Below are 14,759 nucleotides of genomic sequence, written 5' to 3' on the forward strand. Positions count from 1 at the left end.
CCTATACAGCCGCAGCAAGACCTCCCTACTTTTATATTCAATCCCCCTCGCTATGAAGGCCAGCATCCCATTCGCCTTCCTGATCACCTGCTGCACCTGCAAGCTGGGTTTTTGCGACTCATGCACAAGGACCCCGAGGTCCCTCTGCACCGTCGCCTGCTGCAGTTTTTCACCACGTAAGTGGCGAATTACACACTTATAAAATGCATTGCAATTGTTTTAAGTTCTTGTTCCTGAGCACATTGCATTAATCAATCTGCTGTATCACAACACAGCCACTGCATTATTGCTGGCAAGTAATAGTATTTAAATAAACAATCAAGTTCTCAACAATAAGTGTTTCTGCCAGAATTATTCTAAATGGAGCGAGTAGATTCAAAAGATACTGTATAGTGTTTGAAAGTGAGGAATTACAATTTACAATTCTCTTTTCACATCAAATACAAGAATAATAATAATAAGTAATCTACACTGTTAGTTGTTTGTCAAAGTGATTTTGTATAAGTAGCTGGAGAGATAGTGGTCATCAGATGTAATAGGAAACACATTACTACAAATTGAGGAAACTACAGCCCGGATTTTTGCTATGGAGAGACTGTTGTCATGATGAAATTGCAGAAATGCCCATAAATAGGAAGATCCAACTTTGAACACAGCAGTTCCCATTTTCACAGTATGGCATTGGGGCCAGAGTGGGGCTTGTATCACGGAGGCAACTGGCCATTTAAGTCACCAGCTGCCTCCATTGAATTGAGATTTTGGTAGGTCAGGATTGCGAAACTCGCCAGATAAGACCCAGTAAAAGCAGATTTGAACTTAGTGGGTTTGTTTGGATAGCCAGGGTACTCCTTTGGAAATTAAGATACCTCTTTGGGGGAGACAGGTTCCCTTTGGAGTAGGTCAGCTGCCCACTGGGTTAGGTCAACTGCCCATTGGAAGTATTAAAAGCATGCATAAATAGGCATGAAAAGTGCATAAACCCATTACTGTCAAACTCACTGGAATGTTCAACAGACTGTCAAACTGTCAGATGCTCTTGTTAAATAAAGGGCCCTGTCCAACTATCAAGGCATTTAAAAGTCTAGCCTTTTAAATCTTTGAAAGAAAATGTCTGGAGTGTAAAAAAATGCTTCTTATTTTATGCTGCCTGTTGACATAAGCCTGAGGCTTCCATTATTAGATTATTGCTGCAGGACTGATTTCACAGCCATCCATTCTCACAGTGGGGTTCCTGCCATTTCACAGTTTCATTGAAAGCTGCAAGTGGTTATTGGCTCCTCAGTGTGGGACTATGCTTGTTAATATAAGGGATTGTGCTCTTGAACTAAATGTTTGTTGTTACAATTATTATTTAGTTTAAGGAATGCAAATATGGGTAGTGGGTTTCAACTAATAAGAGCATTTTTTTGCAGTATAGTGAAGTCTGCAATAAACACGAAGAACTTTTTTTTTAGATCGATTTATTTCCTAATTTATGCATGGGTCTTGAAGTCTGTCCATAGTGGATTCTTTGTGGGTTGGTATGGTAGGTTTAAGGGCAAAGGGTGGTAGGTGGGTTGGCATGTATTGGGCACTAAAGTTGGTTAATAAGGGGCTATAAAAGGCTATGGAATGGAAACAGTCGCATCGATTGGCATGGAGAATATGAAGGCATGTGGGAGTTGGTGCAGGGCATGAGGTGGCATGGATTAGCAAGAATGGGACATTGGCAGTGTATGAGGGAGGTCAGAAGGTTTAAGGGCTGGAAAGATGTTTTTCATTAGCATCTTTATTTTAAAACTCTGGATACACTGCCAATGCCCCGAGAAAGAACTTCCACCCAGCCCATCTCCACAGCCAGCAACCTCCCCACTTCTGCCCAGGTCTCCCACCCAGGCTTCTATTCTAGTCCATCCCAACCTAGGCTGAAACACTTATCATCTGAGCAGCCATTTTAAAGGTCAGGTTCACGGAGCCAGGAATCTTCCCCACGCTGCGCATTTGATCCAGGAGTAAAAATCTGGGCCTAGGAATTCACACTCTTCATTTTAAAGCATGTGACAGACTTAACTGTTTAAATTGTAATATAGACAAAGAGCTAAGTGTGTGTTAAAGGCAAAATACTGCAGATGTTGGAATCTGAAACAAAAACAGAAAATGCTGGAGAAGCTTAGCAGGTCTGACGGCATCTGACCTACTCGTATGATAAATCTTGTCTGATTTTCCTTATGAAGCCCAATGGAAACTGGAGGAACAGCACATCATCTTTCAACTGGGCACCTTTCGGCCTTCTGGACTGAACATTGCGTTCAACAACTTCAGAGCATGCACTCTCCCCTCCATCTTCACCCCACTTCTATTTTTTTCATTTCTTCTTTTCATCTCATTTAACCATTTTTATCCATTTTAACCACTTTTAATTCTTATTTTTAGTTTTCCAATTCTAAAATTTTGCTCCCCATCTTGTCTCCAAACCACACCACCCTCTGGCCAATTGTCACTTTCCTCAGGTAGTCCCCTAACAATCTGTACCTTTGTTCTGCCATTTGCACATTCCAATCACTTAGTGGACACTTCTGGCATCTTGCTCAGCCTTTATCATCACCATTTACATTCTTTTTGTCCAATTACAGCCCCTGCACCCCCCAGAGTATAAATCTTGTCCGATTTTCCTTCTTTTTAGCTCTGATGAAGGGTCATCCAGACTTGAAACATTGGCTCTATTCTCTCTCCACAGATGCTGTCAGACCTGCTGAGTTTCTCTAGCATTTTCTGCTTTTGAGCTAAATGTGTGTGCCCACTGAGGTGAGAGATGACAGCTGGATATGGAGAATTTGACTTATGTTGGACGTTTTAATTAAAAAAATTATTGGGCATCTTCAGTGTGATTTGGCATGAATTTAGAATAATGCTAAGAGGAGTAATTTGGGAGAACACTGACTTCCATGATAGGGCTTGGGTCCATATAAAGATAGTGATAACTATCACTGTTGATAATCAGTCCTGCATTTAATGCAGTAACATGTCATATTATAGGCACTTATGAAGATTTTCAAAAATCGGCTTCAGCACTGTAACTCACTGCTTTGAAGTAAGAATTTTGCTGTTGCTGTGAGTTTTCACACTGAGTAACATCTTGTTGCTGTATAGTTACACATTAGGTGAAGTCATCTCCTAAAAATTCAACGGTGATGACATTATATTTGGCAATAAAAAAATGAGCTAGAGATAATTAAAATGGTCCACGTTTAGAATTAGCTTGTTAATTTTTAAAATATTTTTTATTGTTTAGTTAGCACATAGCGCAAACATTATATATAAAAAGATATCCTACAGGGCATATATTCCACTCAACATAGAGCTGATCCATAAATGCAATATTCATCATTTATAAACACTGGAATAAATTTTCACCAAGCTTCACCACTTTGTGATATTTATTGCCACAAGTCACAAAATGCAACACATCTTTCCGTCAAATTTGAAGAATACGTGAGAGACTGTTGCTCATTATAATTCCAGTTCTATCTAAAATTTTTACTTGAAATCTTAGCAGTTTTAATAGTCCTTTACACAGTTTATATAAATTATTTTGTAATATGCAGCTTTGAAAGAGAATATGGCCATGTACAAATAATTTGTTAGTAATAAAGACAGATGTAAAAGGCACACAAATAGCCTCTACAATTAACAATTACTTACCCTTTTCCTCCAATCCTTTGGGATTCCCGTTGGTAGCCTAGCAACAGCTTTCAGAGCATCATACCACTAAAAACAAAGAATACATTCGGATTAATTTTGCAAAAAGATGTAGAGGGAAATGTTATATTATAATTTACAGTTACTATTAGGCAGCAATTTGCACAAATTTTCTTGTGAGGTAAAATCACATTTGTTGACTAATTTTTCCCCAGGTTTCAGAAGGTAGACATTTATTCTGATGTATAATGTCATACATGCCATTGGCCCTACAATGTTTTGTTAAAGTTATAATTTTACAGGTGTTTTTTTCAGAGGGGCAATTTTTTCATTCAGAGGATGGTGAGTGTCTGGAACAAGCCGCCAGAGGTAGTAGTGGAAGCGGATACAATTTTGTCTTTTAAAAAGCATTCAGACAGTTACGTGGCTAAGATGGGTATAGAGGGATATGGGCCAAATGTGGGCAATTGGGACTAGCTTAGGGGTTTAAAAAAAGAAGGGTGGCAAGGTCAAGTTGGACCAAAGGGCCTGTTTCCGTGCTGTAAATCTCTATGATTCTTTTATTTATTCACATCTATGAGATGTGAATTCAGCCAGCAGGTTCTTACAAGCTATTTAACCATGTAAGTGTCATAGTTAAACACTACCTGGTCCTACTCAATGTGTATTTTTCTATCTGGAGATGACTGTGCTGTCCACAGACTCTGGGTGGTTTTCGGCCTATGGCCAGTGATGGCAGCTGAAGCTCTCCCATTGCTGTGCCTGGGAGATTATTAGAGAATTCAAAATAGACTATGGAACTTGTAACTTTCCTGGCTCAGTAGCACACAGAGTGGCAATTTTATCTAATAAGCCACTGGGCAACATTTTATTGAATATGACTAATTTTAAACTGAAATAACATTAAAAATTAGCAGCACTTCCATATAACTCGTATTTGTTTGGTGGCCATCTTAGAGGAAGGAAGGAGGAAAAATTCTGTTCTGCCCTTATGGTACGATCTGGAATTTCAAAGTTGTGAACTTATAATACCCAAGCTGCACAAACTGGGCAGGAGCTTTGCCCAGTTGAGGCTGGCTATTAATAGACTGCAGGCAGCACTTCTGTCTCTGAGGGACGGGAGGTCCATCTCAGAGAACTGCTGGGTGCCACAGGGGGGCATTGGCCAGTGCTGGCACTGCACTCGAAGCTTGAGCCGCATGCGATTGTGAATTTTTAAATGTTTAGGGGGTTGGAGTGCTGGGGTTTGAGAAACCTTGGGGTGAGGGAATCTGGGGGGCCCTTCAATAGGTCCTGGGGTCCCATTTAGGAGAAATCTTGCTCTCCATCAACCATGTAGGCGAGTATGTGGGTAGGCAGTTTAGTGTGGGTTCCCGCTCATTGCTAGTTAAATCCAAACGGTGACCACTTAAAGGTCTCAACTGGCCCACTGGCAGGTAGGCAGCCCAGTGCCACTGGTGTGTTGGTAAAATTGGGTGCGAGGCATCTTGAAGGGAATTGCTTGATAGAGCAGACGCAGCACGGCTTCATTAAAGGGAAGTCGTGTCTGACAAATTTACTGGAGTTCTATGAGGATGTGTCTAGGGCGGTGGATAGAGGAGAGCCGGTGGATGTGGTCTTTCTAGATTTTCAGAAGGCGTTTGACAAAGTACCTCACAAGAGGTTATTGCAGAAGGTCGAGGGACATGGAGTTGGGGGTAGGGTGTTAGCGTGGATAGAAGATTGGTTGTCAAATAGGAGGCAGAGAGTGGGGGTCAACGGGTGCTATTCGGATTGGCGGATGGTGACTAGTGGAGTGCCCCAGGGGTCGGTGCTGGGGCCTCAGCTTTTTACCATTTATATAGATGATCTGGAGGAGGGAACCGAGTGTAGGGTGTCGAAATTTGCTGATGACACCAAGATTGGGGGAACGGCAAATTGTGCGGAGGGTGTGGAGAGTCTGCAGAAGGATCTAGATAGGCTGGGCGAATGGGCCAGGAAATGGCAAATGGAATTTAATGTTGGCAAGTGTGAGGTGGTCCACTTTGGTAGGAAAAATGGTAGGAAGGACTATTACTTACGGGGCGAAAAACTGCAGCAGGCGACGGTACAGAGGGACCTCGGGGTCCTTGTGCATGAGTCGCAAAAACCCAGCTTGCAGGTGCAGCAGGTGGTCAGGAAGGCGAATGGGATGCTGGCCTTCATAGCGAGGGGGATTGAATATAAAAGTAGGGAGGCCTTGCTGCAGCTGTATAGGGCATTGGTGAGGCCGCAGCTGGAGTACTGTGTGCAGTTTTGGGCGCCGCACCTGCGCAAAGATATTTTGGCCTTGGAGGGAGTGCAGAGGAGGTTTACTAGGCTGATACCGGAGTTGAGGGGGTTGAGCCATGAGGAGAGGCTGAATAAACTGGGCTTGTACTCGTTAGAGTTTAGAAGAATGAGGGGAGATCTCTTTGAGACGTATAAGATGATGAATGGGATGGATAGGATAGAGGTGGAGAGACTCCTCCCGCTCAAAAAAGACAGTAGGACTAGGGGGCACAGCCTCAAGATAAAGGGGGGGCGGTTTAGAACGGAGTTGAGGAGGAACTTCTTCACTCAAAGGGTGGTGAATCTCTGGAATTCTCTGCCCGTTGAAGTGGTGGAGGCTGCCTCGCTAAATATTTTTAAGACACGGGTTGATGGGTTTTTGATAAGAGAGGGGATTAAGGGTTATGGGGAGAGGGTGGGAAAGTGGAACTGAGCAGCGACAGATCAGCCATGATCTTATTGAATGGCGGGGCAGGCTCGAGGGGCTAGATGGCCTACTCCTGCTCCTATTTCTTATGTTCTTATGTTCTGCCAAATTCAATCCATCTGGCTGGGGAGTTTACAATCCAGCTCACTGAGGATCATTTAACTTATGGCTTTCCAGTCCCTTTTTGCTTTGTTGGAGACATCAATATCAACTTTGTGAATTTAATCAACCATATACTATGTTTTGCCTATTAGAACAAAGAACAAAGAACAAAAACAGCCCAGGAAACAGGCCCTTCGGCCCAACAAGCCCGTGCCGCCATTTTAACATTACCAGTCCCCCCTCCACCCGCGACCCTTATCTATGCTTATGGCATTCCACATTGAGGGAAAACTAATTTAGGAACAATTTATTACCTCCAATCAGCCTAAAAGCGCATCTTTGGGGTGTGGGAGGAAACCGGAGCACTCGGAGAAAACCCACGCAAGCACGGGGAGAATGTGCAAACTCCCACAGACACTGGCCCAAATCCATGTGTCTGCACAGCAAACAGTGATACTCACTGAGCTGTCGTGCTGCCCAGCATCTGGTCCAGTTTAAGCACACACTAACGACATGAAGTACTAGGCTACTCTCTAACATCCAAGAGCAGCCCTTGTACGACCCATCGTGTGTATGCCCCTTGTTGGACAACAAGGCGGACCGACTTAAAACGTGTGAATTAAAAGAGAAAAACATTAGTATCATTCCACATCCTTTTACATTACCAGGGATGTCCCAAGGCTACTGAACCTTATTTAAAACAATCTTCTACATCCTTCCATCTCCAACCCACTCATGTGCCTGTCTAAGTAACTCTTAAACAACTCTAGCGTGCCTGCCTCCACCACCTTGCTTGGCAGAGCATTCCATACCCCCACTACCCTCTGTGTGAAAAACCTCCCTCTAATATCCGCGTTATACCTCTCCCCCCTCACCCTAAGCCCGTGGCCCCTCGTACTGTGCGTTTCTAACATAGGAAATAGCTTACCACTGTTTGTCTATACCCTTCATAATCTTATATACCTCTATTAGATCTCCCCTCAGTCGCTGTCTTTTAAGGGAAAACAGCCCCAATTTGCTCAATCTTTCCTCATAACCCAGTCCTTCCATACCAGGCAGCATCCTGGTAAACCTCCTCTGCACTCTCTCCAGGGTCCCCACGTCTTTCCGGTAGTAAGGCGACCAGAACTGGACGCAGTACTCCAAATGTGGCCTAACCAACGTTCTATACAACTGCAACATTAGACTCCAGCTCTTATACTCTATATCCCTTCCTATAAAGGCTAACATACCATAAGCTTTCTTCACAGCCTTCTCCACTTGTACTGCCACCTTCAAAGACTGGTGCACTTGCACCCCCAGGTCCCGATGCGTTTCTATACTCCTTATAGGTCTCCCCTTTATCATATAACTCCCCCCTACTTTATTTCGGCCAAAATGCATCACCTCACATTTATCAGGATTAAATCTGCCCAATATACCAGCCTATCTATATCCAGTTGTATTGCCAGACACTGCTCTTCACTGCCTGCCAATCCAGCCATCTTAGTGTCATCTGCAAATTTGCTGATCACACCACTTACTCCCTCTTCCAAGTCATTTATATATACTACAAAAAGAAGAGGTTCCAGTACTGAGCCCTGTGGCACACCACTAGTGACAGACCTCCAGCTAGAAAAGGACCCTTCCACTACTACTCTCTGTCTCCTCTTACCAAGCCAGTTCTCAACCCATTTAGATACCTGGCCTTGTATTCCATGAGCCTTAATCTTTTCAACCAACTTGAAATGATTTTTTAAATGATTTTCTTGAAGATGAAAAAAAACTAAAATTTATTTCAAGCCATTCCAACTGGTATTTCATAAATGTAGAAAAGTTGTTGGATGACTTGTGTGAAAATCAACTATGATTAGGAGCTTGCTAATAGCAGGTGGAGCTAAGCATTTAATTATTCTGGTTAAGTCTCAATTCCTCGCTATTCAGCCATGAGAATAACTTAATTTCCTCCAGGACAAGGAATAAAGGTCAGCATTTCTATAGGGTCTCTCATTGACTATCTGACTCTCATTGACTATCTGACATCTCAAAGTGGTTTACAACCAATAAATTCATTTTGACGTACAGTCATTGCTGAAATGTAGATAACACAGCATCCAATTTGTGCTCAGCAAACTTCCACAAAGACAATACGATAATGACCAGATAAATTATTTGTCTGAATTTGATCAAGGAAGAAATATCGGCCAGCACACTAGGGATAACTCCCTGCTCTTTCCTGGAAAAGTCTTCTGGGATCTATTACCTAAGACCACAGGTGGGCTCTCAGTTCAATGTCTCATCTGAACAGTGACACTTGTTTAACTTTGTGTTCAAACCCTGGACTGGAACTCAGAGCTTTGGTGACTCAGAGGCAAGGAAGCTACTGAAGCTAGAATATAGATAACATCAAAACCTTAAAGCTAAAGATAAATGGCATTGTCACCTGGTTCAGGCTGATCGGAAGCCAGTCTGCGATATAACTGGAAAATACTGAGACCAAATCAATCGCTGCAATATAAGTTCCCCTCCAACCTACACACCATCCTGACTTAGAAATATATTGCCATTCCTTCACTGTCATTGGGTCAAAATGTTGGAACTCCTTCCTTAACAAAACATGAGGGAATACCGACAGTACATGAACTGTAATGGTTCAAGAGGGCAGCTCACCACCACCCTCTTAAGGACAATTAAAGATGGGCAATAAATGTTCACCCAGTCAGTGATGCCCACATTCTTTGAATAAAGTGTAGTCTGAAGGAATTTAATAGTTCAATATTACATCAAAAAATTATAAAAACATACCAGTTTTTATTATTTGGATATAACTATCAGTGGCAATAATTATCCATCCTTGATCACCTTTGGGCAGATGCTGGTATGCTTTCTGTTTGAACCACTGAAGCATGTGTGCAGAATATTGCTGATGATGGAGTATCAGGATTTGAACTTAGCAACGACGTAGAAATGGTTGATGTATGTCCATGTTAGAGAGGTATGGGACTTGGAGAGGAATTCTGAAGATTATGTTGTTTCTGGGTATCTGCTGCCCTTGCCCTTCCAGTTAGTGGAGCTCACAGCTTTGGAAGATGCTACCAAAGAAGCCACACAGTGATTTGCTGCAGCACATTGGTCAAGGAGTCAAACATATCCATTTCTGCGGCTGCTCCATCCAACCTGATGGTTGTCCCAATCCAGCCACATGGCAGTATGAACTGCCTCACCATCTAACAAATAGTCAATAGACTCCTGACCTTTTGAGGGAGGGATTGAAGATAATGAAGACTGGGAATGCTTCCATGAGGGCCCCCCCTACAGTAAAATCCTGGGATTGACATAACTGGGGCCCCAACAACCTTAACAGAAATGTGAAAATTGTTCAATGTCTTACCTGTTGAAACCCATGCTTGCTCACAGATGGCTGGATTGTAAATTTCAGTTTTGTGTCAACTCCTGGAAGGGGACAAAGGGGCAAATTTTACCACAGAAAAAGTGGATTAAAATGTCCAAAACCATGTACAGCTTTTGGCAAATTTGTTTCACACAATAACGTGTTAGTTAGTTTGCCCTACTGTGACAATGCATCATTAAAAGCCACCACCTGGTCATTATCAAAGCATAATAGTATTTATTAGATATTCTCGCAATGCAGCACGCCATCTGGCAGAGTAACAACGGATATGGCTTGTGCTCCATCACAGGGTGCTGACCTGATGCAGGGAAAATTGTCTTCTGTTCGCCTTGCGTTTCACATTCACAGCTTGGCATCCGGAAAGTGACCCAAATCCCACTGTCCCATCAAGTGCGCTGTCCACAGATCCGCGGTGCTGAACCTTCTGGAGAGCAGTGGTGCTGTGATGCTGATGTTTTTGCTCGCCATTATCAATTGTGATTTCTCCAGTCGCATTTCCCAGAGCTCCCGGGCGCAGGGGGCTGTTATTGGAAACGGTTTGCGGAGGGGGCTTGTGTGTATGTGTGTGTGTGTGTGTGCGCGCAAGAGACAGAGAGGCCAAAATCTCTCTTTTTGCCAGGAAGCCCAACACCATCACCTTGCACACACACACACACAGCCCTCATTAGTCTCCCCACCATACCTCTTCCCATTTCCCCTCGCTGCATTCCCCACTATGCCTGCGGATGCTTCTTCTGGGCGGCTGTGAGTCCGCAAAGGCCTCACCACTGAAAGCTTACCGCCTTAAGCACACACACATACACACCCTGGCTTTACATTAATATCGGAACACAAAGCCAGGCAATGGCAATTCTCCATCACAAACAGTCAATCGTTTGATCTCGAGTGTAAAGCTGCATCCACTCGCTCCCCTTGTAGCAAATGTAAAAGCTTCATAAACAAAATCTTTTTTAAAAATAGATTGCTATCAGGTTAGGCACAGTTTCGATATCATCACCATGGCAGACCTCAGCCGTGCCTGTTAGACTGTACAACAACACATTGGGAAATAGAAGACATTCTCCCCCTGCTCACAGAGCTTTGTAAAGCCCTGGCTGGGGAGTGTGGTTTTTAATCACTGGCTTTACCTGGCTCGAGTGTACACAGCAGCCGCGGGGCAGTCCTGGCGATACAGCTCCTCTTCCTGAGGACATTGCTGATGATGTTTGTCATGCCCGTCGTGTTCTGCCTTTTCAGGCACTTGCCAGTTCGTTTGCCTGAAGACAGGGAGTGTTTACCCTTTTTCATTCCGGATCCTCGTTCGAAACCAACCACCGTGAAATCTTATTCCCTAGAAAGGGATCTGTATCGGTTGCTAAAGTGGGTCGCTCCGAGTCCCCGTTCAATGATCATTTCGGGGGATTTTCTTTTGTAGATATATGTATTACATATATATAGAGAGAGAGAGAGAGAGCTGTGCATCTACACGTCAATCCAAAGAATGCCCAGTCTGAGGCCGATCACACATTTAGACGAGCTTTGTTCTGAATTAACCCCGAGAGGTTCTTGTCTTTGTCCTGAGATAGCTGCAGTGCAGCAACACTAACAGGGTCTTTTTTTTCCACTGCAGTCACTGTAACCGCCCACCTTCACACAGCATCAGTACATGGGTATCATTGCTGACAAACTCAACCACACCTTCCTGGCTGCTAGCACCGCCACTTAATGCAGTGCAGGAAGACAGCACACAAAAAAATTAACGCCGGAGGGAATTAAAACAGACCCCACTCCAATAGAAAAAAGACCAAATCGCAATGAGATCTCAACTAGTTTTGAAAGCTGCCCCTCCTTGTGTCCATATCATTACTGAGTGAGACAGAAAGCGTTACCAAGTGAGCTCCTTTGGGAATATTTGTTGCAAACACATGTAGGATCTACATTAGGAACAATCCGTATTGTAAAAACTTAAATACTGCTCTAAGGTACAGAAAGGTGGCTGCAGCATGATTTCACTGCTCAGCTGGATATCACAGAATTGAACATTTTTGAGGGAGTCAACAGCGACGAACGTATACCCCAAAGTGAGTTTCCTGAGCTAACAGTTCCTGTAGAATGTCTGATCGCATGATCTCTCCAAATAATGATCATGGCTCCTTTTACTTTGCGCTTTGAAAAAAGACAGCAATTAGAACCTAATTGCAAAATCTGTAAATAACAAACAGTCTACATGGGCGGCTGTGCAATTTCTGCAGCCCAACTGAAAATCTCTCAATTTCTGCTTTATGATCACAACAGAATTTTGGAAAACGCCATATGAAGTCTGCCACAAGTTTTCAAAATATATTTCACACCCTACAGGCTGTTTCTATTTCCTCACCATCTCACTTGTGCCAGAACATTGGGTTGCAGCAAGGCAATCCAGTAAAAGTGTAAAGTTTATTTATTTGTCACATGTAGGCTTACACTAACACTTCAATGAAATTACTGTGAAGATCCCCTGGTCGCCACACTCCGGTGCCTGTTTGGGTACATTGAGGGAGAATTTAGTATAGCCAATGCACCCAACTCATATGTCTTTCAGACTGTGGGAGAAAACTGCAGCAGCCGGACAAAACCCATACAGACACGAGGAGAAGGTGCAGACTCTGCACAGACAGTGATCACAGTGATTAGCACTGCTGCCCCACAGCACCAGGTTCGATTTCTGGCTTAGGTCACAGTCTGTGCAGAGTCTGCACATTCTCCCCATGTCTGCATGTCTTTCCTCCAAGTGCTCTGGTTTCCTCCCACAGTCCAAAAGACATGCTGGTAAAGTGTATTGGTCATGCTAAATTCTCCCTCAATGTTCCCAAACAGGCGCTGGAGTGTGGCAACTAGGGGATTTTCACAGTAACTTCATTACAGTGTTTATGTAAGCCTGCTTGTAATAATAAGAAATAAATTTAGAAAAAAACTGTATTCGCATGGATTCAGAATTGGTTAGCACACAGGAAAGATATATTTGGGATAAAAGGGTCTTTTTTCAGCGTGATAGGCGATAAATAGCGGGATGCCACAAGGATCAGTATTGGGCCCCAGGTATTCACAATAGATATCAATGATTTGGATGAAGGAATCAAATATAATATTTCCAAATTTGCTGATGGCACAAAACTTGGTGGGAATATAAGTGGCAAAGAGAATGTTAAGAGGCTTCTGGGCAATTTAAACAAATCGAGTGAGTGGGCAAATACACATCAGATGCATTATAGCATGGGCAAGTGTGAGATTATTCACTTTGGTAGGAAAACAGAATGCAGAGTATTACTTGAATGGTGATAGATTGGAAAATATTTATGTAAAAAGGGAACTGGGTGTTCTAGTACACCAGACACTAAAAGCAAGCTTGAAGGTTCAGCAAGCAGTTCAGAAGGCATATGGTGTGCCTTCATTGCAAGAGGACTTGCATACAGCAGTATGAATGTTTTACTACAGCTGTACAGGGCCTTGATAAGGCCACACCTGGAGTTTTATGTGCAGTTTTGGTCCCCTTATCTAAGAAATGATATATTTACCATTGAAGGAGTGTAGCGAAGGTTCACCAGACTGACTCCTGGGATGGTAAGATTGTGTATGAGGAGAGATTGAATCAACTGGGCCTGTATTTGCTGGAATTTAGAAGAATGAGAGAGAATCTCATTGAAACATATAGAGATGTTGTTTCCTCCGGCTGGGGGTTCTAGGACAAGGTGTGACAGTCTCAGAATTTGGGATAGGTCATTTAGGACTGAACTGAGGAGACATTTCCTCAATTAGAGGGTGGTGAACCTGTGAAATTCTCTACCATAGAAGATTGTGGAGGCCAAGTCACTGAATAAACGTAAGAAGGAAATAGATTTCTAGATTCTAAAGGCATTACTGGGTATGGAGACAGGGTGGGAGTATGGTGGTATTAAGATAGTGGATCAGCCACAATCATACTGAATGGCACAGCAGGTTTGAACAGCTAAATTACCTACTCCTATGTTCTATGTTTGCACAGATATTTTAAGTTTTTATTTAATACTGGTATTGTAAACAGATGCACTTTCAGAGATTCCATTAGTGAACACAGAAAAGATTTACTGATAATTGTACTGTAACCTTTGGCTGCAGCTAGCTTCCAAAATATCTCTTTGCCTAAGAAGACTCTGAATCCGCACTGGTCACAAAAGCCATGATCCTTATTGTGTGTTTCCCTGAAAGGAACAATCATCAAATTCCCCCCCCCCCTTTAACTCCTTTATACAATCTTCAGTAACAAATTTGCTCAGTCCAAAATTCTAACTAAACAAATACAAAGAACAAAAGAACAAAAGAAAACTACAGCACAGGAACAGGCTCTTTGGCCTCCAAGCCTGCACTGACCATGCTGCCCGACTTAACTAAAACCCCCTACCCTTCAGGGATCATATCCCTCTATTCCCATCCTATTCATATACTTGTCAAGACGCCCCTTAAAAGTCACTACCATATCCGCTTCCACTACCTCCCCCTGGCAATGAGTTCCAGGCACCCACACTCTCTCTGTGTAAAAAATCTGCCTCGTACATCTCCTTTAAACCTTATCCCTCGCACCTTAAACCTATGCCCCCTAGTAACAGACTCTTCCACCCTGGGAAAAAAGCTTCTGACTATCCACTCTGTCCATGCCTCTCACAATCTTGTAGACTTCTATCTGGCCTCCCCTCAATCTCTGTCGCTCCAGTGAGAACAAACCAACTTCCTCCAAACTCTCTTCACAGCTAATGCCCTCCATACCAGGCAACATCACGGTAAATCTTTTCTGTACCCTCTCCAAAGCTTCCACATCCTTCTGTTAATGTGGCAACCAGAATTGAACACTATATTCTAATACATGAGTTCAAGAATTAT

General features: G+C 43.1%; 1 protein-coding gene across 4 annotated transcripts in view; it reads right to left on the bottom strand.

The window, feature by feature from the left end:
* Nucleotides 1–14,759, bottom strand: part of tbc1d30 (TBC1 domain family, member 30) — a 71,086-nt gene that overhangs the window by 39,054 nt on the left and 17,273 nt on the right. For 2 of the 4 annotated variants that reach the window (XM_080191150.1, XM_080191149.1), the window contains exons 3-4: nt 9,867–9,928; nt 3,682–3,747 (exon numbers count right to left, since the gene is read on the bottom strand). In XM_080191150.1, the coding sequence (XP_080047276.1) occupies nt 3,682–3,747; nt 9,867–9,928 (128 nt within the window). Of the gene's footprint in view, nt 1–3,681; nt 3,748–9,866; nt 9,929–11,014; nt 11,514–14,759 lie in introns of those variants that run through there. The other 2 variants (XM_080191152.1, XM_080191151.1) reach the window with 2 other exon arrangements.

Source organism: Carcharhinus amblyrhynchos, chromosome 6 (genome assembly GCF_965287045.1).
Source record: "Carcharhinus amblyrhynchos chromosome 6, sCarAmb.v2.hapA, whole genome shotgun sequence".
Taxonomy (NCBI): Eukaryota; Metazoa; Chordata; class Chondrichthyes; order Carcharhiniformes; family Carcharhinidae; genus Carcharhinus; species Carcharhinus amblyrhynchos.